This window comes from Phocoena phocoena, chromosome 4 (assembly GCF_963924675.1).
Source record: "Phocoena phocoena chromosome 4, mPhoPho1.1, whole genome shotgun sequence".
Lineage (NCBI taxonomy): Eukaryota > Metazoa > Chordata > Mammalia > Artiodactyla > Phocoenidae > Phocoena > Phocoena phocoena.
In genome coordinates this window covers 11,712,799-11,738,976 of record NC_089222.1, presented here as the reverse complement: position 1 = coordinate 11,738,976, position 26,178 = coordinate 11,712,799, and the positions used below count along the sequence as shown (strand labels likewise).

Below are 26,178 nucleotides of genomic sequence, written 5' to 3'. Positions count from 1 at the left end.
GTTCGGGAGTCTTTTGTGATTGGGAAGTAATGCTCAGACACTTTTGAAAGCTGAGATAGGTGATCATGCACTAGTGGGAGAAAGAAGGATCTGGCTCAGTCTCTTTCAAAATCTCTGCTAATGTTTGAAACATGTCAAAAATCCCAATGTTCACTTGTCACCCCCATAACTCCAGTTTGGCTTTGAATACAGCCACTTTATCTGCCAACTTGAACACAGTTGTCATTCTCCTGTGAAGTGACAGATCGAGTTTGCTGAGCAGGTTGAATATGTCACACAGGTAAGCAAGTTTTGCGACCCATTCTGTGTCACTGAAATGTAGTGCCAGTGGTGACTGTTTTTCTAAAAGAAATCTCAGGAGCGGCTCTCGTAACTCAAAAACTCTGGCCAGTGATCTACCTTTAGAAAGCCATCTCACTTCTGTGTGTAAGAGAAGACGTGTATGCTCTGTGTCCATCTCCTCACAGAACTGCACAAACAGATGGGAGTTAAGGGCATGTACTTTAATGTGGTTGATAATGTTAATCACATCCTGCAAAATGTTAAGTTCAGGTGACATTTTTCGGCTAACCAGCCTTTCTCTACGGATGACACAGTGCGTAGACTCACATTCATAGGCGACCTCTTTGACCCAAGTGGTGAAACCAGAAAGCTGTCCAGTTGTGGCAGGTGCTCCGTCGGCACATATACTGACACAAAATGACCAATTCAGGACTTCCCTGGTGGCGCAGTGGTTAAGAATCCACCTGCCAATGCAGGGGACACGGGTTCAAGCCCTGGTCCAGGAATATCCCACATGCCCATGTGCCACAACTACTGAGCCCGTGTGCCACAACTACTGAAGCCTGTGCGCCTAGAGCCCGTTCTCCACAGCAAGAGAAGCCACCACAATGAGAAGCCCATGCACCGCAACGAAGAGTAGCCCCCACTTCCTACAACTAGAGAAAGCCCACGCACAGCGATGAAGACCCAATGCAGCCAAAAGTAAATTAATTAATTTTAAAAAATGACCAATTCAGTTTTCCTGATATGTCCCGATAAGCCCAAAGAGTTGAGTAGTTCTGCAGCTGTGGTGTTGATTGGCAAGAAAAGTGCACATAACTTATCCTCATGCACATCCTTCTGAAAAATATATTGCACAAAAAACAAGCGTTGTTGCCTTGTTGTCAACATCAGTAGACTCGTCAACGTGGATTGCATACCGCGGTGACTCATTAATCCTCTCTAACAATTGTGTGTCAGTATCCTCTGCTGCTGTTTCATCAGTTCATCTAGTGATGGTGCTAGCGAGGAATACATGCCACCTTTTGAACGGCAGCCTCTCCTAAAAGTTCCCGACAAGTGTCCTTAGCAGCAGGCAGGATCAGCTCTTCACCAATAGTAAAGGGCTTCTTAGCTTTAGCAATGTGGTTGGGCACTAAGAAAGATGCTCTCAGTGCAGACACATTTGATGAAGTGGTGGCCTTCAGTAATTGCTACTGTTCTTCGTGTTCATGTTCTTTTCTTTTGAAAAACTCCAAAGGCTTGTCTTTCAATGCAGCGTGCTTGGTCTCCATGTGGCGAAGCAGTTGAAGGTTTCATGGCTTTGTTGGATAGCCAGTTGCCACATATTATACAAAAGCGGGCTTGGAGAATGTGAATAACCTGTTGCAATGAACCTGTAATTATGTAAGACTCTTGGTATTTTCTTTTAAATCCAGCTTTCTTTCTGTTGGCAGTCTTAGAGTCTTCTGCCGTCTCATCATTGGGTCTTTCCCCATTTTCAAAGAAGCTCTCCAGAGACGTTTGTTTTTTATGCATTTTGGCTAGGGTTAGCTTGTGGGCTTACCAAAACTCCGACTGAGACAAGTGTGCAGTGCGGGAAGGAGGCACAATGGAAGTGGTAAATAAAATAATGGGTAGGCCACGCGTGGACTAAATAAGTGTTGGATTCTGACTCAAAGCCTGCCACTAGATGCAGCTGTACAATTGAAGTACAGCAACTCACTTGCCACTATAAAGCCTGCCACCAGATGCAGCTTAATTGTCACTTGTCACTCACTGATAGGGTTTTGATATGAGTCTGCAAGCAATTGATTTATTATGGTCTCTGCAGTCAGACTGTCTGCTAATGATAGTCTGTATTTGCAGCCACTTGCCAGTGCCGGCATCACTGCCTCAGCTCCACCTCAGATCATCAGGCATTAGATTCTCATAAGGAGCATGCAGCTTAGATCCTTTGCATGCACAGTTCACGGTAGGGTTTGTGCTCCTATGAGAATCTAATGCTGCTGCTGATCTGACAGGAGGCGGAGCTCAGGCGGTAATGTGAGCTAAGGGGAGAGGCTGTAAATACGGATGAAGCTTCGCTCACTCCCCCGCTGCTCACCTCCTGCTCTGCGACCTGGTTCCCCCCCTGCTGTGCGAGCCGCGGGTGGGGGGGGTGGTGGTGTTTGGGGACTCGGGGACTCGTGCTCTAGGAGACAGATCCAAAAAGATATAGCTGCAATTTATGTCAAAGAGTGTTCTGCTTATGTTTTCCTTTAGGAGTTTTGTGGTACCTGGTCTTACAGTTAGGTCTTTAATCCATTTTGAATTTATTTTTGTGCATGGTGTTAGAGAATGTTCTAATTTCGTTCTTTTATATGTAGCTGTCCAGTTTTCCCAGCACCACTTATTGAAGAGACTCTCTTTTCTCCATTGTATATTCCTGCCTCCTTTGTCATAGGTTAATTGAGCATAGGTGCGTGTGTTTATTTCTGGGCTTTCTATCCTGTTCCATTGATCTACATGTCTGTTTTTGTGCCAGTACCATACTGTTTTGATGACCATAGCTTTGTAGTATAGTCTGAAGTCAGGGAGCCTGATTCCTCCAGCTCTGTTTTTCTTTCTCAGGATTGCTTTGGCTACTCAGGGCCTTTTGTATTTCCATACAGATTTAAAAATTTTTTGTTCTAGTTCTGTGAAAAATGTCATTGGTAATTTGATAAGGATTGCATTGAGTCTGTAGATAGCCTTGGATAATACAGTCATTTTGACAATATTGATTTTTCCAATCCAAGAGCATGGTGTATCTTTCCATCTGTTTGTGTCATCTTTGATTTCTTTCATCAGCATCTTACAGTTTTTGGAGTACAGGTCTTTTATCTCCTTAGGTAGGTTTATTGCTAGGTATTGTTTTTTTTGATGTGATGGTAAATGGGATTGTTTCCTTAATTTCTCTTTCTGATCTTTTGTTGCTAGTGTATAGAAATGCAGCAAATTTCTGGGTATAATTTTGTATCCTGCAACTTTACCAAATTCATTGATGAGCTCTAGTAGTTTTTTGGTAGCATCTTCAGGATTTTATATGTATAGTGTCATAATTATCTGTGTCTTGCAGTTCACTGTTTAAATGGATATATGTTTTATTTAGCATTTATGATACTTTTCTCTGTTTTAGAAATAACTTTGGTGAGGTAAGGCCTATGAGGATACAAACATTGATGGAATATTCTTTTTTGTATGGTTTTGAAAATTAATATATGTTAATTTTCCATAGTTAATTAATACTTACATTGAATATATAAAACCACTGGGCATATTTCAAAATATGGGTAGTTTTTTTTTCTTTAAATACCTTTTGCTTTGGAAGGCACTTTGAACACAATTTGATGAAATACCCTTCTTTTTACCAGTAGGTGGCGCTCTTGGTCATGGTTACTATTGTTACAAAACAAGATTTTAGAATTTTAAAGAGAACAGCTTTTAAAAATTAACATTTCTTTGTTTTCCAGTTCAGTTGAGCAGTAGACCGTTCAAACAGCATAATCACTAAAATATGTGTCTTAGATGAGGACAACTTATTGTAGCAGTAGTTGTCCAAAACATTGAGCAGAACAGGGTGTCCGTATGTACCTACATTTTGGTTAAATTTTATCAGGGAAGTTGACCCCAAGTGACATGTAACTGTATCATTCCAGCCATTGAGCTGGTTGTTCATGGGGTGGATACCCTAAGCAGCAGAAGTTACAGACTGACGGTCAAGGAAGATGAAAGAGAGAAGCAGCAAGACAGTCAGACAAGAAAAGTGGAAACAGGAGGAGGAATGAATGGAAAGGGGGTCTTTGAGAGTCGGCTTGCTCTGTGGTGATGCTGCTGATTACAATGAGCCTTTCCTTTTGCCACTAAGAGACAGTGCTTTTTAATTTTCCCCAACATCGTTCTTATATGTTGTCTCTGCCATTGCAGGAACTTTGTTAGAATTTCAGTATATGGAAACACTGTCTGTGTTCCAACTGGTGTATATTCCAAAGGTCTCAGTGTAAATGCAGGACCAGAATATTGCATGTCAGTCAGTCAGCCAGCCGTACTCTTAATGACTCCTGAACTCTCATGGACTTCTAAAGTAAGTTTTGCCTTCTTTCTTTCAATTATTTATGTACCATTTTTGGTTTAGTACATTCAAAGGAGAAAAACTACATGTAGTAGTCTTACATGAGCTGAAAGAGGCCTTATACTTATTTCATTTACTAGAGAGAAAAATAGCGAGTAGCATGTTTATCCACAGTGATGCTGCATGGCAAGAAATAGATCTTTTATCTTGTCCAAAGACTAGTTATGAAACAGTGGATTTTTGATATGATTTGGTTATAACTGAATAAATTACATATGACTAATATCACTGCTCAATTTACTTACTTTTATTTATTTCATGTCTCTGTCTTTTAAATGTAGGCTCCCTAAGGTCTTTGTTTTGTTCATGTTTGTATCCCCAGGACCTGCCATGTGATGGACTTTAATAAATATTTGTCAAATGAAGGGCTAAATTAATGAATGGGAAGTAGGAATGCAGCACACCTCACTTCAATATTTTTCTAACACTGTATTTGTTACAATTAATTTATGTAGTACCTTCCAAAGAGCTCAGGAAATAGAGTGTTCACATACATTTTCATTTATTCTCAAGCCAACTGAGATAGGAAAGGACAGATATATATGCCAATATAATGTGTTAAAAGTGGCCATCTTAGGCAAAGAAATAGTTAAAAATTGGCAGAGGAAAACAGAGCGATAGGAAGCAAAAAAAATGTATCATTTGACTTCCAATCAGTGCTTTCCCTGATAGGCCAGTAGTTTTTAGAATTTGAAATGTTGGAGAATCTTTCTGGCTTTTTTTTTTAACTTGTTATTGAAGTGTAACATATAAACAGAAGTACATAAATCCTAAGAGGACTGCTTCAGTGAATTTTTAAGACTTGATTTTTTTTTTAGAGCAGTTTTAGGTTCACAGCAAAACTGAGGGCTAGTAGAGGGATTCCCCATACACCCCCTGCTCACACACGTGCATCGCCTCCCCCAGCATCCACATCCCCCACCAGAGTGGGACAGTTGTTATAGGTGATGAACCTGCACTGATACATCATAATCACCCCAAGTCTAACACCACGGCTCACTCTTGGTGTTGTATGTTCTGTGGATTTGGACATATGTTTAATGACTTTTGTCATTATGGTACCATGCAGAGTATTTTTACTGCCCCCAAACTTCTCTGTGATTTGATGAACTTTTTTCAAAATGAACCATGCAGTCAGCATTCATATTAAGAAAAGACATTGTCATTGGCACCTCACCAGGAGTAATTACTAACTTGATTTCTAACTGCATAGATTCGTTTTTTCTGTTTTTGTACTCTGTGTGACTGACTTCTTTGAGTCTGGCTTCTTTCATTTCTTTTCATTTCATTCTTTTCATTTACTTTTCATTTTCATTTACTGTGATATTTGTGATACCTATGTTACTGCATGTAGTTGGAGGTTGTTTATTCTCATTGCCGTGAACCTCAGAAAATTTGTCCCTTTCACGTTATCTAACAAGAAATATTAAAGACTTATGTGGTGCTCTGGGCAGAATATAATTATTAGGCAGTTATAAAATCTACTGTCCTCATCTGTAATAGCAGAAGATTAGTCCCATGAGTTTGGTCAGAGATTTTGGAAACTAATAGAGAACACAGATATTTGAACACCATAATTACATACGTATGTGCTGTGGAGATCAGTTGAATCAGTTGTATGTAGCAGCAGAAATTTTGTCAGGGTGAAGTTGATTGTTTTGCTGTTAGATCAGCTCATAATGTCAGCAACAAAAATCCAAACTCTTCTTCACTGGCCCCTAAGATAGTCTGATATTTCCCTACTTTTCCTTAAAATATTTTAACTTTCAGTTTGTTGTTTCCCAGGAAGCACCATGGCTGTCGTGATTCCTGCGTTGCTGCGAGGCTTTGTGGGGGCCATCTGCGCTCAGGCTGCTTCGAGTAGACTGACACCCAGCGCTTTGCGCCACCTTACTCTAAGCAGGTGAGTTGTCACCTTCAGTGTCATTTGAGGTTGATTTTCAAAAAGACCTGACCTGCTGATGATCATGGGAGGCATATTGTAACATCTTGCTTACATGTGCATGCTATCAGTGGATCGTTAAGCTTTAGTTAGATGTGCAGATTTTCATGGGCCACTTTCTGGGATCCATGATGTTATATTGTATTGTGGATAGTCATGCTGTTGCTTTCCAGCTACAGGTATGACAGGTATCGGATAGTCACGATAATTACTAGTGTAATTAATTTTCAGGAGGATAATACTTAATAACCGAATTTTACTTTCTATTAAAGCGTAATGAAATCCAAAAGGAAAACTGATCACTTGGAGAGAACTGCAGATGTCGTTCGCCGGGAGGTTTGTATCTTGGGCCAGGGCAGGTTCTCCTCGCTGGCAGGTGGCACACAGTTAGGACTGGCTTACTGAGAGGGCATTACATGAGCTTGATCCCTGTGAAGACAGTCAGGGCAAGTTTGTTATTTTTCTCTTCAGAACTTTTCTGAACAGGGCATGTGACAACTGATTTGAAAAGATGACAGCAAAATACTCAAATTGTTCCCTTTAAACTTGGAATGGATGGATTTTTTCTTTTTAAATAAATAAATTTATTTATTTATTCATTTTGGGCTGCGTTGGGTCTTTGTTGCAGCACGCGGGCTTTCTCTAGTTGTGGTGAGTGGGGGCTACACTTCGTTGCGGTGCGTGGGCTTCTCATTGCGGTGGCTTCTCTTGTTGTGGAGCACAGGCTCTAGGCACGTGGGCTTCAGTAGTTGTGGCACGTAGGCTCAGTAGTTGTGGCTCGTGGGCTCTAGAGCACGGGCTCAGTAGTTGTGGCGCACAGGCTTAGTTGCTCCGTGGCATGTGGGATCTTCCTGGACCAGGGATCAAACCCATGTCCCTGAATTGGCAGGCAGATTCTTAACCACTGCACCACCAGTGAAGTCCTGATGGATTTGTTTTTGTTGAAGGAAGTATAGCAGCAATGGAGGGAACTATCCTCACAGGCATAAGGTTTAAGGTTATATTTTAGGGATAGAACTTCTTTTAGAGCCTACATTTTATGAGTAGCTTGCTTTTTCTTTCTTTTTTTTGGCACCATGTCTCAAAGTCCTTGTTCTTATCCCTACTTTAGAACAACTTCCTATTTCATCAAAAGGGAGAAAGCACTAACATCTGAGAAAGGAAGGTGGACGAGCTCTTGTTACCCCTTCCCATGTGCAGATTATTTTCCTCCATATTCAGACTATAGAAGGGCTAATCCACCAACCTGAAGGGGTGTCGAGGGCTGGGAAATAAAGGATCCTCACCCTTTATCTCCATGAGTAACCCCATTTTCTTTTAAAAGTGTCAGCTGGATATTTGATTTTGCTTTTGAATGGTTCTTCACGTATTTGGAAATACTTAGCTTAGTTTTGTAAGTGTATTTAAACTAACAGTTAGAAAACTATTTCATATAAGGAAGGACTATACACTTCTATAAACATGGTCAGAAATTGCATTGTCGCAGTAGTTTAATTTTTAGTGTTAATAATAGAATATACTTTAATGTAAAAGATTATTATTTAGGCCCCACTCTCAAGCTTATTCTACTTTCAGAAAATTGCTTTGGGGCCAAGAGTGGTGTGTTTGTGGATTCAGCTTTAAGCCAATGTGTTTTTGAGGAGTTTATGTAAAGTAGTTCAGCATAATAGATTTATGGCTGTGTGGGAAAATATGCTTTTCCCGCTGATGATAAATCTGAAAACTCTTTTTTTTGGTTTGTTCAACACGCAAAAATGCTGACTCTGTAAAAGTGAGATTTGTTAGAATTTTTTTTTTAAAGTGAAACCTTGCCAGCTTTGAAGAAAAAGCAGTTTATTTAACAGGTTTGGACTGTACTCTCTTCTGTTGTATTTTGAGGCAGGTAGAATTACGATTTGGGTTTGGCAAACTTTTCATAAGGAGCCAGATAGTATGTTAGGCTTCCAGGGCCACCCTGTCTCAGTTACAACTACAAAACTCTGCCTTTGTAGTGTGAAGATAGCCCTAGGCAACATGTAAACAGATTGTTGTGGCTGTGTTCCAGTAAGACGGCATTCACCAGAACACTCAGATTTGGCCTGTGGGTCGATTGTAATTTGCCAATCCCTGAATTCAAATTTTACAGGACAGAATTTCTGAGACTTCTGAGGGGTTATTTTGAGCCAAGTTTAAGAAAACTGCACAGAAAGTTAATGAAAACTCCAGTAGTGTGATTGAGCAGTTGAGAGTTGTAATGCCTGGAAGTCAGAGAATTACAGGGTAATTCCAGCCATGGTATCAGCTAGGTGGGAGATTTTCCAGTTGCACCTCCCCTCCTTCTCTGTTTCTCATTTCTGCTCCTCTACCACACAGAATGAGAGTGGAGTGCTGGGGGGTGGAGCTGGATAAGCCAGGTGGTGCCTGGAACCACGTCCTTAGTGGTGTCAGGTCATCAGGGGCTCACCTGCATCCCTCGAGAGTGCAGGTCCTAGCCATGGAACAGGCGCTCAGCTTGGACTTGTGGAAATGACCAGCACCTCTGGTCAGGCCAGACCACTTTCTCCTCTCTTGTCTGCAGACCCTGCCTTCCCTTTGTACGGCTAGCATACTGCACAAAACTCTCCATGCGTCATTTGCCCTTCAGTTCCAGCCTGTGAGACAGCCTAAGGATAGCTTGGCATCTCCATGTTACAGCAGAGGCAGCAGAGCCTGGGGCCAGAGGGAAGCTCCAGGTCTCTGATTCCTAGGCCAAAGGACCCTGCTGCTTCCTGGCGTGGGTCTAGAATGGAGCTCTCACCCGCCCGGAAGTGTCCTTTCCTTACTAGGCCTGGGGTTCCCTCTGGAGAATTTACTGAATGATCATATTATGATGTTAATATTTCTTACTTGGGGCTGTAACTGTAAGCTGTCTGGAGTCCTGCTGATGAGGGAAACTGAGCTCTGAACTGAATGACATTTGACTGTGGTGCTGTGGCTAGGACTTACAAAACTATGTTGAATAAAAGTGGCAAGAGTGGGGCTTCCACGGTGGCGCAGTGGTTGAGAGTCCGCCTGCCAATGCAGGGGACACGGGGGTTCGTGCCCCGGTCTGGGAAGATCCCACATGCCGCGGAACGGCTGGGCCCGTGAGCCATGGCCGCTGAGCCTGCGCGTCCGGAGCCTGTGCTCCGCAACGGGAGAGGCCACAGCAGTGAGAGGCCTGTGTACCGCAAAAAAAAAAAAAAAAAAAAAAAAAAAAAAGTGACAAGAGTGGACATCCTTGTCTTGTTCCTGATCTTAGAGGAAATGCTTTTAGTTTTTCACTGTTGAGTATGTTTGCTGTGGGTTTGTCGTATATGGCCTTTATTATGTTGAGGTAGATTCCCTCTATGCCCACTTTCTGGAGAGTTTTTTATCATAAATGGATGTTGAATTTTATCAAAAGCTTTTTCTGCATCTAATGAGATGATCATATGGTTTTTATTCTTCAGTTTGTTAATATGGTTTATCACACTGATTGATGTGTCTATATTGAAGAATCTTTGCATCCCTGGGATAAATCCCACTTGGTCCTGGTGTATGATCCTTTTAATATATTGTTGGATTTGGTTTGCTAATATTTTGTTGAGGATTTCTGCATCTCTATTCATCAGTGAACTGACCTGTAATTTTCTTTTTTTGTGGTATCTTTGTCTGGTTTTGGTAGCAGAGTGATGGTGGCTTCATAGAATGAGTTTGGAAGTATTTCTTTCTCTGCATTTTTTGGAATAGTTTCAGAAGGATAGATGTTAACTCTTCCGTATTTTAATTTAGTTTAATTTTTTTATTGGCATATAATTGCTTTACAATGTTGTGTTAGTTTCTGCTGTACAGTGAAGTGAATCAGATATATGTATACATATATCCCCTCCCTCTTGGACCTCTTCTCTAAATATTTGATAGAAGTCGCCTGTGAAGCCATCTGGTCCTGGACTTTTGTGTTCTGGAGTTTTTAAATCATAGATTCAATTTCAGTACTTGTAATTGATCTGTTCATATTTTCTGTTTCTTTCTGGTTCAGTCTTGGGAGATTGTACCTTTTTAAGAATTTGTCCATTTCTTCTAGGTTGTCCATTTTATTGGCATGTAGTTGCTTGTAGTAGTCTCATGTGATCCTTTGTATTTCTGTGGTGTCTGTTGTAAATTCTCCTTTTTTGTTTCAAATTTTGATTTGGGCCCTCTCCCTTTTTTTCTTGATGTGTCTTGCTAAAGGTTTATCAATTTTGTTTATCTTTTCAAAGAAGCAGCTTTTAATTTCATTGATGTTTTCTGTTTTCTTAGTCTCTATTTCATTTATTTCTGCTCTGCTCTTTATGATTTCTTTCCTTCTTGGTGTTTTGTTCTTTCTCTAGTTGCTTTAGGTGTAAAGTTAGGTTGTTTGAGACTTTTCTTGTTTCCTGAGGGAAGCTTGTATTGCTATAAACTTCCCTTTCAGAACGGCTTTTGCTGTGTCCCACAGGTTTTGGATCATCATGTTTTTGTTTTCATTTGTGTTTAGGTATTTTTTGATTTCCTCTTTGATTTCTTCAGTGATCTGTTGGTTGTTTAGTAGCATATTGTTTAGCCTCCACGTTTATGTTTTTTGCAGTTATTTCTTGTTGATTTCTAATCTCATAGCATTGTGGTTGGAAAAGATACTTGACATGATTTTAGTTTTCTTAAATTTACTGAGGCTTGCTTTGTGGCCCAGCATGTGATCTGTCCTAGAGAATGTTCCATATGCGCTTGAAAACAATGTGTATTCTGCTGCTTTCAGATGGAATGCTCTGTAAATATCAATTAAGTCCGTCTGGTCTAATGTGTCATTTAAGGCCTGTGTTCCCTTATTGATTTTCTGTCTGGTTGATCTGTCCATTGATGTAAGTGGGATGTTAAAGTCTCCCACTATTATTATGTAACTGTCAATTTCTTTTATTTCTGTTAACATTTGCCTTATACATTGAGGTGCTTGTGTGTTGGGTGCATATATATTTACAATTGTTACTTCTTCTTGGATTGATGCCTTGATCATTATGTAGTATATTTCTTTGTCTCTTGTAACAGTCTTTATTTAAAAGTCTATTTTGTCTGATATGAGTATTGCTACTCCAGCTGTCTTTTGATTTCCATTCATATGGAATACCTTTCTCCATCCCCTGAGTTTCAGTCTGTATGTGTCTCTAGATCTGAAGTGGGTCTCTTGTAGACAGCATATATATGGGCCTTATTTTTGTATCCATTCAGCCAGTCTGTGTCTTTTGGTTGGAGAATTTAATGTTTACTTTTAAGGTAATTATCCATATGTATGTTCTTATTGCCATTTTATTAATTTTGGATTTGTTTTATTAGGTCTTTTTTCTTCCTTTCCTCTTTTGTTCTCTTCTTGTGTGATTGATTATCTTTCATGTTGTTTTTGGATTCCTTTTTCTTTTTCATGTATATATCTATGACAGATTTTTCATTTGTGGTTACCATAAGGTTTTGATACAGCAGTCTGTATATATACATGATTGTTTTAAATTGCTGGTCTCTTAATTTCAAATGCATTTCATATATCCTGCCCTTGTACTCTCCTCCTCATGATTACTGGTTTTGATAAAATATTTGTGTGTGGATGATTTCCTACTCTTACTATATGTTTGCCTTTACCAGTGAGCTTTCCTCTTTCATAATTTTCTTGTTTCTAGTTGTGGCCTTTTCTTTTCCACTTAGAGAAATTCCTGCAGTATTTGTTATAAAGCTGGTTTGGTGGTGCTGAATTCTTTTAGCTTTGCTTGTTTGTAAACTTTTGATTTCTCCGTCAGATCTGATGAGAGCCTTGCTGGGTAGCGTATTCTTGGTTGTAGGTTTTTCTCTTTCATCACTTTAAATATATTACGTCACTCCCTTCTGGCCTGCGGCATTTCTGCTGAAAAATCAGCTGATAGTCTTATGGGGATTCCCTTGTATGTTATTTATTGCTTTTCCCTTATTGCTTTTAATATTTTCTCTTTGCCTTTAATTTTTGTCAGTTTGATTACTGTGTGTCTAGGTGTGTTCCTCCTTGGGATTAATACTTTTTTAATTGTACTAGTGTACTTCTTTTAGAAGCCTGTGCCTTATCCTACAAATGCCTTATGTGTATTGTTGCCTGTTGTTTACAAAGCCCTTGATTAGACAATAAGTTGTTACTTGATTCTCACAGCCACCCTGGTGCTTATCCCCATTTCACAGGTGAGGCAAGTAAGGTTTCAGAGATTTAGATAGGATGACCCTGCTTTCTGTTTGCCTGGGGTAGTCCTGGCTTATAACTCTTCCTCTGGTATAATTGTCAGTAGCACCCCCTTTTCACCTTCACAAGGGCCCTGTTTTGGGTGATAAATTACATTGTTGGCCTAAGTTTAAAGGACTTGTTCAAGTAAATGGAGAACTCAGCCCTTGAACTCAGATCTTTGTTATCAAATTGGTCTTTCTTTCTAATATAGCAGAGGATCATGACACTCGATTTAGACAAAGTTCAGTTGAGCAACAAAATGGGAGGTAAATTTCACACAGCCATATCTCTGTTCCAGATCAAAACTTCACTTAGTATTACCGGGCATAACAAACACGGGAGTTACTACTGACACAATAAAACCAAATGACTGGGCTTCTGAGTCAGAGACATTTGGGGATCCTGTGAGTCCCATTGCTGGTTATTGAGTGCTGAGAATCTGCTTGACTTTGGGTTTTGCTGAGGCTTGGATTTGAGTGGAATAGGCTGCTTAGTTGGAGAGCTGGATCGTGTTCTGAGTTTAACTCTTAACACTTCTCTGCTAGTCATCTCCTGTACATTTGGGGAAGGTTGTGTGCTGGAGTGACCTTCTTCAAGTTGGGAGGTGGGCGGGGGGCATCTTTTTAATATGGACTGTTTCCCAGAAGTTGGACAGCTAATTTGCTTCGACTGATGGTCAGAGAACCTTTTAGAGATTATCCAGATTGAGATGAACAGTACTTGGCATTCACGGCACTGTCAGCTCTGACAGAGCAGAGAGTGGTGGGGAGACCTCAGGCACCTAGAGGCAGCTGGGGGCTTGTGGGGGGGTGGGCCCCAGTCTCTTGGAGAATCTCCCAGGGGGGTGCAGTCTGATGGCCCTGGCAGCTGGCCTCCAGCTCCTCAGGTACCCAGCACCCTGCTGTGAGTGGAGGCGTACAAAGAGGGAAGCCACTGTAGCCACAGAACCTGGCATAGTCCTGACATGACATAGGCACTCAGTACCTATTTCATTGAGTAGAATAAACAAGTGTTACTCCCACTATGGACAAAGAATGTCGCCTGCCCATTTCAGTAAACAAAGGATATTGGGGCCATCAAGCCATCAGCCACTGTAGCCACCATCCCCCATGGTGCACACTGAGGGGATTCAGGATGGAGAAAAGCAGGATACTGGCTCTAGATAGCCAAGGTGCATATCAAAGGAATGATTTCAATAAGCTCAGACTCTTGCATCTTCCCATACATAGAGAAGCACTAAATTCATTAACTTGAGATGTCTGTTTTTTCTTTAATAAGTAGTAATCTTTTTTTTTTTTTTTTTTTTGCGGTATGCGGGCCTCCCACTGTTGTGGCCTCTCCCGTTGCGGAGCACAGGCTCCGGACGCGCAGGCTCAGCGGCCATGGCTCACGGGCCCAGCCACTCTGCAGCATGTGGGATCCTCCCGGACCAGGGCACGAACCCGGGTGCCCTGCATCGGCAGGCGGACTCTCAACCACTGCGCCACCAGGGAAGCCCTAGCGGTAATCTTTTGATGGTCGATTACCTGGGTTTTTGCAGAAACTCCTGTATATCCTGGCTCCTCCCTTACCTCTTTGGACCAGTATCTCAGAGCTATCTGAGAGGCTGTATCCTAGACTTAAGTCTGCAGTAAGTCCACAGAATAAAGTATAATTCTCAACTTTAGGTTGTGTATGTTTTTTCACTCGACACCTCTTCTGTGGCTGATTACCTGTACTGCCTTGGATGAGTCCCTTTGTAAAGTAGGGACAGTGATGATATGCAGATAAGGCCTGTGAAAATGAGAACTTGCCTCACCTGCTACTTCTTAACGACCTAGAACTTAACTTGTGTCTAAAATATATAGTGTCATTGCTTTTCACGGACACACTTTTTTTCAACAAATTAAGTAATCTAAGAGGTGGCTCTTTTCCATTTTTCCCTTAGGGGATCCAATCAAATGAAACAGACATGCACTGAGTGCCTGCTGTAACCTAGCCCCGTTCCAGGTGTGGGGAATACAGCAGTGCATGAGGCAGGTAAAGCCCCTGAGGTATGTGGGGCAGGTAAACCAGAAAATGTCAGATGTGATAAACACTATGAAGGAAATAAAACAGGGTAATGGGGTCACGGGGGTTGGGAGGGTTATTTCCTATTGGTTTGTAACGTTTGGGCTGAGACTCGAATAAGGGGGAAAGCCAGCCAGCCTAATGCACGGCATTCCTGGCAGAGGGACTGGAGAGTGCGGAGACTTTGAGGCAGGAATGAGCTCCGCGTGTTCAGAGAAGGTGATAGATGAGAGGTGGGAGGGCCCAGGTCATGGAAACTGCTGTGGCCTTGGACAAGGAGTTGGGGTTTTATTCTCAGGGCGACAGAAGGTTTAAAGCAGGGAAATGACGTGTGGTTTACATTGTAAGTGGGTCATCTATTGGCTCGGTAGAGCTCTGGGCTTCTGCGGTGCTTTGACACCAAGTTGGAGGCTACTGACATAGTCCGCGGAGAGATGACGGTGGCTTAGGGTAGCGTGGTGGGGTTGTGGGTGGGGCTGATGGGATTCACAGGTGGGGCGGGGGGCGTACAGCTAGTGAGAGGACAGGAGACCAAGAGACTTCTAGTTTGGGATTTGAATCATCAGGGTAGATGATGGTGGTGGCACTTATTTACTAAAGTAGAGAAGAACAAGTTTGGAGGAGGGGGATAAAGAGCTCAGTTTGGGGATAATCTGGGGCGGGAGGTAGATGGAGTTACAAATGAGACAAGATCAGCCATGAGCTTTGTCACCTCACATCAGCTGTTCAATGTGGGTCATGGCTACATGGAGATTCATTATATTATTTTTACTAGTTTTGTGTATGTTTGACGTTTTCCATAATAAAAAGGAAGAAACTTTGAGAGATAAAAGAGTTCTATGTTGGATGTTTTGTTTGAAATGGAAATTGAAGTCAGCAGTTGGGTATATGAGATTGGAGTTCACTGCTGGAGATGAAAAGTTTAAGCCACATAGAGAGGAGAGGGAGAGGGCCTGGCACTCAGCCTGGGGCATGTCAACATCTAGAGGTCAAGCAGGAGAGGAAGGGCCAGTGGAGGAGATGGGGAAGCAGGGGCTGACCAGGCAGGCGGGCGATCAGCAGGTGTTGGTGAAGCCAGGAAGAAAAGTGTTTCCGGGAGGGAGCAGCCAACCACGTGGAAGTCTGCTGAGAGGCCGTCACTGGATATAGCAGAGTGGATAGTGGGCCACCGGAGTGGCTGGCTTCAGTGTCAGTGCATCGCTGAGTGTGAATGCCTGATGGATGTGTTGGGGAGAGGGTGGAAATAGGGAAGTGGAGCCAGGCCCATGTATCCCTCTGAAATTTTTTATGTGGATGGTAGCAGAGAAATGGGGTAACAGCTGGATTAAGGGAGAGGCTTGTTTTAATTGTTATGTTTTGAGAAGCAGCAAAGCACAGTGGTCAAGTGCCTGGATTCAAATCTCGGCTTTGCCACTTACTAGCTCTGGGACCTCAGTTTTCTCACATATAAAATGGGGATGATAGCAATACCCACCTCTTCGGGTTGTGATGATGGAATGAATGCTGTACGTGGAGTGGCTAGCCCGTGGTGAGCGCTGTGTGTAGGCGTTTGCTGCCGGTGTCCTTATGTGAGGTGTCCTTATGTGAGACGGCAGACCCAAACGCCCGAGTGTGTTGTCATGGAGACAGGGGAGCGGGGAGTGTTGCATGAGAGAGTGAAGGCTTGAGGGGGCAGAGAGCAGACTCAGCCCAGGTGGATGGGTGAGTCTTTGGGAGGAGCAGGGAGAGCGCATTGTCACAGCAGGCCGTGGTGTTGACGGCACACACCGCTGAAGAGGTTATACAGTTGACAGCATTGTGTGGTCTTTCCTTTTCAGTAATTTACTACAGTAAAGCCATTTTCTTTTAATCAGATTCCTACTCATCAGATTGGTGTTCAGCCACAGTTAAAATCATGTCTCTGGGCCTTGGTGTCCTTATGTGTAAGATGACACACTATTCTGGATAATGATTACATTTTCCTTCACCTCTGAAATGCTCTGTGCCCCACCTGTGTTTTTGTTTCAGGTCGTCTCTACTACTGACTTTGTCTAAATTTTTAAGCCAGCAAATGAATGAATGGGAGTGAACAGGGGAAAGCGGCCAGGTTTCCCAGAGAAAGGCCCATTTCCTGAACAGAGACTTTTGTAGCAGCAGTAACATCAAAATATCGTCCATAAAACCCTTTCAGTCAGTATGATGGCATTTCCTTTTAGATGCTGACTCTGACAAAGCATTAAAAAAGTGTGCTAGTAAAAGTTGGCAAATGTATTGTTATTTTACTGAACAGTAGAAGAGTCTAGATGTTATTTTATGGAAAACTTCATTTCCTGCCATGTGTTTTAACTTAGGACGTGGCTAGTTGAGGTTTCAATTGCGAAATCTTTTGATCCATTAAGTATGAGAACAAGTACAAATGTTAAAACATACAGTTTCTCCATCATGTTTTGCTTATTCACTAAAAGTAGAGAAAGAATGGCATATAACCAGAGCCATAATCATGGCTTAATTATATGAAATAGCTTCAGAATAAAATAAAAGACACGGCCTTCAAAAAGATTTTGCTAATGTTTTTAATCCCCATTGCTAGAAATCTTTGTATAGTGAACAGTATTTATATTAAGAAGATAAGGTGTTAAGAGGGAGGCATGTCTTTAAAAATCATGAATTGTGCAAAGGTATTTTGTGTGACTAGTTATAGCAGTTTTGCCCAGATTATTTGGACTAATAGCAACAGGTATGTTGCCTTTTGTATTAATACCAGTAGGCATAAAGCATCTGGGATCATTTTTGGTCATGGGGGCTATCCAGATGAAAACAGGACTTTTTCAATGGGAAGTATAACTTCTTTCCCTTCTTCATTGAATTTATTTGGACATTAGCAGATGATTGTTGAATTCATTTTATGTAGTCTAGCATTTGTTGGTCAGGCATACTTATGTTTCAGCTGAAATTCTCTGTGCCTTTCCCCACCCCCCCCCCGTGATTATGAGTGTCATTTCCCTGAGACCAGGTGACTCTTTGGGATGTGTTTAAAGCTTATACATATCTAGTTTTTAATGAATCTGACAGATGCCCATTAAACTGTTACAAATGAAATGATCTAGCTCTTGGCTGTGTTTTTGCAGATTATTGTATTGAAAGAAAATAATGACTTTACAAAAACAAATGTTTCTTTTTTGTAAACCTAAAAAAATGAGAGTAATAATGTCATGGAGAGTCCTCTGCTGATCATTATTACTTTGTAATAAGATACTTAAAATAGAGTGTGTGGCAAACAAAGGAAGATTCCTAATCTACTGAAGAAATCCCTGCCTTCCCTGACTTTTCCACAGTTTTGAACATGAATTTAGATTTTCTTTAGTGGTCCCCCACTTGCTTTTTTTTTTCTTTTCTTTTCGTTTTTTTGTTTTTTTTGAACAACAAATAACTCCTGAATTTCTACTAACCTTTGTTTTGGAAACCAATTTTAAGTCACTTTAAGTTAGAGTTTTCATTCATTCTGCAGATATTTACTGAACCTTAACTATGTGTTTGGCCCCATGCTTGAGGCAGGGAAGTGACCTAGATGGAAATTCTATCCAGTACGTGACCTCAGGAGGCTTGTGGTCTGTGTGTGGAAAAGATCTGTTCATGAGTATTTATATTTACATTAAATGTGCTAAGTATGATAAGACAGGTGGAAAAATTTTATTGGCAGAGTTGAGAGGATGGAGAGGAGAGGGAGGACCTGGGTGAGGGGTGGTGTTCGAGCAGGGCCCCGGGGGCCTGGGTGGGAGGGTGACAGGACTGAGGGCGGGTGCCTGCCCAGAGACCTCAGCAGGGCTTTGAGAGGGAGGCAGGTGTCAGTTGCCTTTAAGGACTGGCAAGTCGTCCAGTTTGGCTGGTAAACCAGGAGGAGCTCAGGCTGGCATGAGTTACCAAGGCCTCTGAGCATTTTGTTTGTAGTTGAGAGTTAGGGAGACCTTGGAGGGTTTTGAGCTGGTGAGTAACTCGGTGAGGTCGGAACATTAGGAATATTCGCCTGTTGTCTGTTTTGAGAGAGATAAGAAGGAGGCTGAGACAGAAACTCAAGTGAGAAGAACAGAGTTCTTGGCTTAGGATGGTGGTGGGTGAGCAAGGGGAGGAAGAGGCGTGAGCTGAATTCGTGGAACTGGCCTGTGTTAGCGATGAACCAAGACTGTGTGTGCAGGTACCAGTAGATCATGGATTTGACTTACTGACTCCAGGGTCGATCCAGAATTGAAACCTTGGTCGTGAAAGGCGGCTGCTTTTGCGGGGCCCTCTGAGGGCAGGAGCAGCCTTCTCCACCTCTGCGCCTCCAGCGCCAGGCACCAAGTTCAAGAAAGGTTTGTGGAAGGAATGAATATGCTGGGTTTAGTTGTGCACATCAGTGAGTTTGCCATTGGATCAGGACTTTCAGGTGGTCAAGGGCCAAGCAGACCTGGGTGTGAATGCCGACACGGCCATTCCTGAGTGATCTGGAGCCAGTTACTGAACCTTTCCACTTCCTCATCTGCAGAATGGAGGGTAACAATACTGTCTCTCGGGATAGAATCTGGTTATTCATATTAGCTGAATGAATTAATGCACATAAAACATTTAGCTCAGCACCTGGCATACACCTGAGATAAATGCTCCTCAGACGTTGGCTGTTTTTACAGGGGCATGTAGATGTGAGCCTGTGATTGGCAGAGAAGTAACAGTGAATTGGGGTGGAGGGTTGTAGCTTTGGGAGTGCTTGAGGGCCTCAGCCCGGAGGTGAAGAGGGCGCAGGAGTGAGGCAGCTCAGAGGAAGCGCCTGGTAAGGAAGTGGGAGGAGGGGCGGAGAAGGGGCAGGAGGACCAGGTCAGAGAGGCAGGAGGGGGTCGGGAGAGTTCAGTGTCAGCCGTCCCAGGCAAGGAGGGTGCTTCAGGATGGAAAGGAAGTAGGAAGCATCAAATTCAGAGAGACCAGGGACGCTCAGAAGGGAGGCTGAGAACTGGGACTGGATGTTGAGTTTGGTTGTTCGGCAAGACATCCACCAAGCTTGGGAGAAGTCACAGGAGAGCAGAAGCCAGGTTTCCCATGGGTGCAGAGAGCATCAAGGGAGCAGGGGAGGTTCTGTTGGATGAAGAAGTATAAGTGGAGGCCAGTGTTAAAGGCAAGATTTCCAGAATAGCTTTTAAAGACAGTATGGCTTTTAAGTTTGTTCTAGCAAAACAATGAATAGGCTGTGGTACCGAGACCACCATGCTTTATAGTCTGTACTGTTGTCCATGAGGACAGCTCCCCAGGCTGTGCAGTGCTTGGTCTGCGAGGCCCTGCATGGTGGCACTGGTGAGGTGGCATGTGCGATCGTAAATGGATAAAGTGTGAGATTTCTAGTAATAATGAATAAACACTGATAAATTCATATATCATTGATATAATTAATGCAATAAGATACATAAAAACAGATACTTAAGGAGCACTTACTGTGGGCCAGCAGCGTTATATGCGCTTTGCATATGTTGTCTCCTTTAATCTTCCCACCAACTCTGTGAGGTACAGGTGCTGTTATTCTCATCTCCCAGCTGAGGTGGCCTAGGGTCACGCGTGTGGCCAGGGTCACACAGCTGGTAAGTGGTGGCGCCAGGCTTCAATACCAAGCAGTCTAGCTGTAGAGCCTGTGCTGTTAAAAGCTGTACTCTGCTGCTTCCTTTTTGCTGCTGAATTGTTGAGGATGAGCAGTTAGCATTAGACATCATGTCTGATGAGTCAGGGGGTCTAGAGGAGCAGGTTGAACGTGGAGGAGAGGCTGGTGGGAGCTGGTGAAGCAGCGTTTCATGCAGGGCGGGGGTGGGGCCAGGCTCAGAGGCTCCAGAGGGGATATTCACCCCACTTGCTCTCAGGGAGAGGAGGAGAGAGAGGACTGGCACAAATACAGAGAAAGAGAGGCAGGGGATTTTACAGGAGCAAGAGAAAGGGAGAACATTTTAAGAGGTTTGTTGAGGTAGCGAGGGAGACCGTCATCATCTGGAGAATTTTCCCGTGGATTTTTAAGAACTGTCTCCCATTGATAGTTTGACTGGACTTGGTCCTATTGGAAAAAAGGGGCTAGGGGAGCGAGCATTAGGGTGGGAGGCTCACTGACCTCGACAGTGTCCCAAGGCGCCCCCTAATGGAGCTGTGAAGGTAACACAGTCAAGGAGAAGGACGGTGTTTGGTCACCTGCTACTGATTTGATTTGCTGCCAGAAGTGGAGCTGAAGGGCAGTAGGTGGAGGAAAGAGTCATATTGTCTTTTCAGCCCTGTTGTGAAGAAACCCCAGGTTTGGGAGGAAGAGAAACCCACAGGCGGAAGAAACAAGGAATGTAGGAAGTAGAGGCATTTGGAATTTGAGGGGTGTTGGAGGCATGGATGTCACTGAACTGAAGAGTACCTGACTCAGACCTTTTTAGGATTTTCTGGAAATCAGATACATCGTTTAAAATAGTGTTTCTCCAACGATCTGTAGCAAACGGCTGTTTTTGTTGTTTGAAAGTTGTGAACTGTTTATATCTTGTAAAATATAATAAAAAATGAATTAGAAAAAATAAATGAAAACAAAGGCACAAGGAGTACAAACCCAATTTGTTGTCTGTTATTAGATTAAACAGGCACACAACTTACTCTGTGAAAATTACTTAAAATAAAAAAAAGTTTCTAAGTGCTTGGCTTTTAATTTCTGAAGTCAGCTTGGCGTGGGCTTCTGGCGGGCTCAGAACAAACACAGGCTTGTGGCTGACGGTGGGTCTCATTTATGTGCATAGCGCTGACAGAGCAGTCAGGCTCCAGGCAGGGCTGCATGGGGCTCCGGTGCCCCGGCTCTTCCCCAGAGCACCCAGCCTCGTGCGTGGCACACACTGCACGCTCCACAAATACACGCTTGTTAAACGGTCCCTTTCAGAGGTGAGTTTTGTATGCAGAATAAAATTCTCCCAAAATAATTAAAATTTGTTCACCTGGTGGTAGGCAGAATTCTAAAGCAAAGTGTGCTTTACTTTGTTTTGCAATTTTCAAAACCCACATCTTTGTAGATTTAAAAAAAAACCAAAAACCTACCTACCAGAAAGCCACAGTTTGTTCCTGAGTTGTGTGCACCTAACCTCAGCCACTCTGGTCTTTTGGCTCCAGGTCGTGTCAGCAGCTAAGGTGTGTGGAGCAGCTGATGAGTCCCCATCTGTGAAGAGGCTCCGCCTGCTTGTAGCTGATAAAGACTTTTCTTTTAAAGCCGGCCAGTGGTAAGTGGCTTTTCTGTTTGCTAAGTGTGTGTGTGTTCAAGGTGCCATCAGATACAAGAGCTTGTTTTTCCTTCTGGAAAGGACTTCTATGGCTACTGTTTCTCCCAGGGAGTAGGAATTCTAGAGCGTCTCCATTCGGCCTGAGCCTCTTTTTGGCATGGAGAATCTGATTCATTTCCTATCCTCAGCTCACCTTGGTTTTGAGCACATGACCCTCTCAGTCATAGATGAAAATTGCTGCCTTGAGTTTTCCAGATTGAAACAAAGCAGCTAGTTGTGGTCCAAGGACCTGACAACTCTGATAATTACATTCTGCAGGAATGGCTGCTAATAGAATGCACTGCAATAATCTAATCTGCTTCAGTTATGTGTTGCTGGGGGTTGATACACTTTTTTTAAATTTTTATTTTATTTTTTATATAACAGGTTTTTATTAGTTATCTATTTTATACATATTGGTGTATATATGTCAATCCCAGTCTCCCAGTTCATCCCCTCCTCCCCCCCTGTTGTCTATATCGTTTGTTCTGTACATCTGTGTCTCTGTTTCTGCCTTGCAAACTAGTTCATCTGTACCATTTTTTCTAGATTCCACATATATGCGTTAATATACAATATTTGTTTTTCTCTTTCTGACTGACTTCATTCTGTATGACAGTCTCTACATCCATCCACATTTCTACAAATGATCCAATTTCATTCCTTTTTTATGGCCGAGTAATACTCCATTGTATAACTGTACCACATCTTCTTTATCCATTCGTCTGTTGATACGCATTTAGGTTGCTTCCATGACTTGGCTATTGTAAATAGTGCTGCAAGGAACATTAGAGTGCATGTGTCTTTTTGAATTATGGTTTTCTCTGGGTATATATGCCTGGTAGTGGGATTGCTGGGTCATATGGTAATTCTATTTTTAGTTTTTTAAGGAACCTCCATACTGTTCTCCATAGTGGCTGTATCAATTTATATTCCCACCAACAGTGCAAGAGGGTTCCCTTTTCTCCACACCCTCTCCAGCATTTGTTGTTTGTAGATTTCCTGACGATGCCCATTCTAACCGGTGTGAGGTGATACCTCACTGTGGTTTTTTTTTTTTTTTTTTTGGTTGTTTTTTTTTTTTTTTTTTGCGGTACGCGGGCCTCTCACTGTTGTGGCCCCTCCCGTCGCGGAGCACAGGCTCTGGAGGCGCAGGCCCAGCAGCCATGGCTCACGGGCCCAGCCGCTCCGCGGCACGTGGGATCTTCCCGGACCGGGGCACGAACCCGTGTCCCCTGCATCGGCAGGCGGACTCTCAACCACTGCGCCACCAGGGAAGTCCCCTCACTGTGGTTTTGATTTGCATTTCTCTAATGATTAATGATGTTGAGCAGCTTTTCATGTGCCTCTTGGCCATCTGTATGTCTTCTTTGGAGAAATGTCTATTTAGATCTCCTGCCCATTTTTGCATTGGGTTGTTTGCTTTTTTAATATTGAGCTGCATGAGCTGTTTATATGTTTTGGAGATTAATTCTTTCTCCGTTGATTCGTTTGCAAATATTTTCTCCCATTCTGAGGGTCGTCTTTTTGTCTTGTTTATAGGTTCCTTTGCTGTGCAAAAGCTTTTAAGTTTCATTAGGTACCATTTGTTTATTTTTGTTTTTATTTCCATTACTCTAGGATGTGGGTCAAAAAAGATCTTGCTGTGATTTATGTCAAAGAGTGTTCTTCCTATATTTTCCTCTGAGAGTTTTATAATGTCTCGTCCTACATTTAGGTCTTTAATCCATTTTGAGTTTATTTTTGTGTATGGTGTTAGGGAGTGTTCTAATTTCATTCTTTTACATGTAGCTGTCCAGTTTTCCCAGCACCACTTATTGAAGAGAGTGTCTTTTCTCCATTGTATATCCTTGCCTCCTTTGTCATAGATTAGTTGACCGTAGGTATGTGGGTTTATCTCTGGGATTTCTATCCTGTTCCATTGGTCTGTATTTCTGTTTTTGTGCCAGTACTATGTTGTCTTGATTACTGTAGTTTTGTAGTAGAGTCTGAAGTCAGGGAGCCTGATTCCTCCAGCTCCGTTTTTTTCCCTCAAGATTCCTTTGGCTATTTGGGGTCTTTTGTGTTTCTGTACAAATTTTAAGATTTCTTTTTGGAGTTCTGTAAAAAATGCCATTGGTAATTTGATAAGGATTGCATCAAATCTGTAGATTGCTTTGGGTAGTGGAGTCATTTTCACAATATTGATTCTTCCAATCCAAGAACATGGTATATCTCTCCATCTGTTTGTGTCATCTTTGATTTCTTTCATCAGTGTTTTATAGTTTTCTGAGTACAGGTCTTTTACCTCCTTAGGTAGGTTTATTCCTAGGTATTTTGTTCTTTTTGTTGCAATGGTGAATGGGATTGTTTCCTTAATTTCTCTTTCTGATATTTCATTGTTAGTGTATAGGAATGCCAGAAATTTCTGTGCATTAATTTTATATCCTGCAACTTTACCAAATTCATTGATTAGCTCTAGTAGTTTGCTGGTGGCATCTTTAGGATTAACTATGTATAGTATCATGTCATCTGCAAACAGTGACAGTTTTACTTCTTCTTTTCCAATTTGTATTCCTTTTATTTCTTTTTCTTCTCTGATTGCTGTGGCTAGGACTTCCAAAACTGTGTTGAATAATAGTGGCGAGAGTGGACATCCTTGTCTTGTTCCTGATCTTAGAAGAAATGCTTTCAGTTTTTCACCATTGAGAATGATGTTTGCTGTGGGTTTGTCATATATGGGCTTTATCATGTTGAGGAAGGTTCCCTCTGTGCCCACTTTCTGGAGAGTTTTTTATCATAAGTGGGTGTTGGATTTTGTCAAAAGCTTTTTCTGCATCTATGGAGATGATCATATTCAGTGATCTCTTGGTTATTTAGTAATGTATTGTTTAACCTCCATGTGTTTGTGTTTTTTACGTTTTTTGCCCCTGTAATTGATTTCTAATCTCATAGCATTGTGGTCAGAAAAGATGCTTGATACGATTTCAGTTTTCTTAAATTTACTGAGGCTTGGTTTGTGACCCAAGATGTGATCTATCCTGGAGAATGTTCTGTGTGCACTTGAGAAGAAAGTGTAATCTGCTGTTTTCGGTTGGAATGTCCTATAAATATCAAGTCTATCTGGTCTGTTGTGTCACTTAAAGCTTGTGTTTCCTTATTAATTTTCTGTTTGGATGATCTGTCCATTGGTGTAAGTGAGGTGTTAAAGTCGTGCCCCACTATTATTGTGTTACTGTTGATTTCCTCTTTTACAGCTGTTAGCATTTGCCTTACGTATTGAGGTGCTCCTATGTTGGGTGCATATATATTTATAATCATTATAGCTTCTTATTGGATTGATCCCTTGATCATTATGTAGTGTCCTTTCTTGTCTCTTGTAACATTCTTTAAAGTCTGTTTTATCTGATATGAGTATTGCTACTCCAGTTTTCTTTTGATTTCCATTTGCATGTAATATCTTTTTCCATCCCCTCGCTTTCAGTCTGTATGTGTCCCTAGGTCTGAAGTGACTCTCTTGTAGACAGCATACATATGGAGGTTTTTTTTTGTATCCATTCAGCGAGCCTGTGTCTTTTTGTTGGAGCATTTAATCCATTCACATTTGAGGTGATTATCAATATGTATGTTCCTATTACTATTTTCTTAATTGTTTTGGGTTTGTTTTTGTAGATCCTTTTCTTTTGTGTTTCCCACTTAGAGAAGTTCCTTTAGCATTTGTTGTAGAGCTGGTTTGGTGGTGCTGAATTCTCTTAGCTTTTGCTTGTCTGTAAAGCTTTTGACTTCTCCATTGAATCTGAATGAGATCCTTGCCAGGTAGAATAATCTTGGTTGTAGGTTCTTCCCTTTCATCACTTTAAATATACCGTGCCACTCCCTTCTGGCTTGTAGAGTTTCTGCTGAGAGATCAGCTGTTAACCTCATGGGAGTTCCCTTGTATGTTATTTGACATTTTTTCCCTTGTTGCTTTTTTTAAAAAATAAATTTATTTATTCATTTATCTATTTATTTATTTATTTTGGGTTGCACTGCGTCTTCATTGCTGCATGCCGACTTACTCTAGTTGTGGTGAGCTGGGGTTCCTCTTCGTTGTGGTGCACAGGCTTCTCATTGCGCTGGCTTCTCTTGTTGCAGAGCATGGGCTCTAGGCACTTGGGCTTCAGTAGTTGTGGCTCGCGGGCTCTAGAGTGCAGGCTCAGTAGCTGTGGCACACGAGCTTAGTTGCTCTGCAGCATGTGGGATCTTTCCAGACCAGGGCCTAAACCCACGTCCCCTGCATTGGCAGGCGGATTCTCAACCACTG

The 26,178-nt window shown here is 42.1% G+C and overlaps 1 protein-coding gene across 2 annotated transcripts in view; it reads left to right on the top strand.

The window, feature by feature from the left end:
* The first annotated feature begins 4,215 nt into the window (after positions 1–4,215).
* Positions 4,216–26,178, top strand: part of OXNAD1 (oxidoreductase NAD binding domain containing 1) — a 45,496-nt gene continuing 23,533 nt past the window's right edge. Inside the window, exons 1-4 of one of the 2 annotated variants that reach the window (XM_065876577.1) lie at positions 4,216–4,366; positions 6,265–6,317; positions 6,629–6,692; positions 21,751–21,857. In XM_065876577.1, the coding sequence (XP_065732649.1) occupies positions 4,307–4,366; positions 6,265–6,317; positions 6,629–6,692; positions 21,751–21,857 (284 nt within the window). In that variant the 5' untranslated portion in view covers positions 4,216–4,306. Of the gene's footprint in view, positions 4,367–6,207; positions 6,318–6,628; positions 6,693–21,750; positions 21,858–26,178 lie in introns of those variants that run through there. The other variant, XM_065876578.1, reaches the window with a different exon arrangement.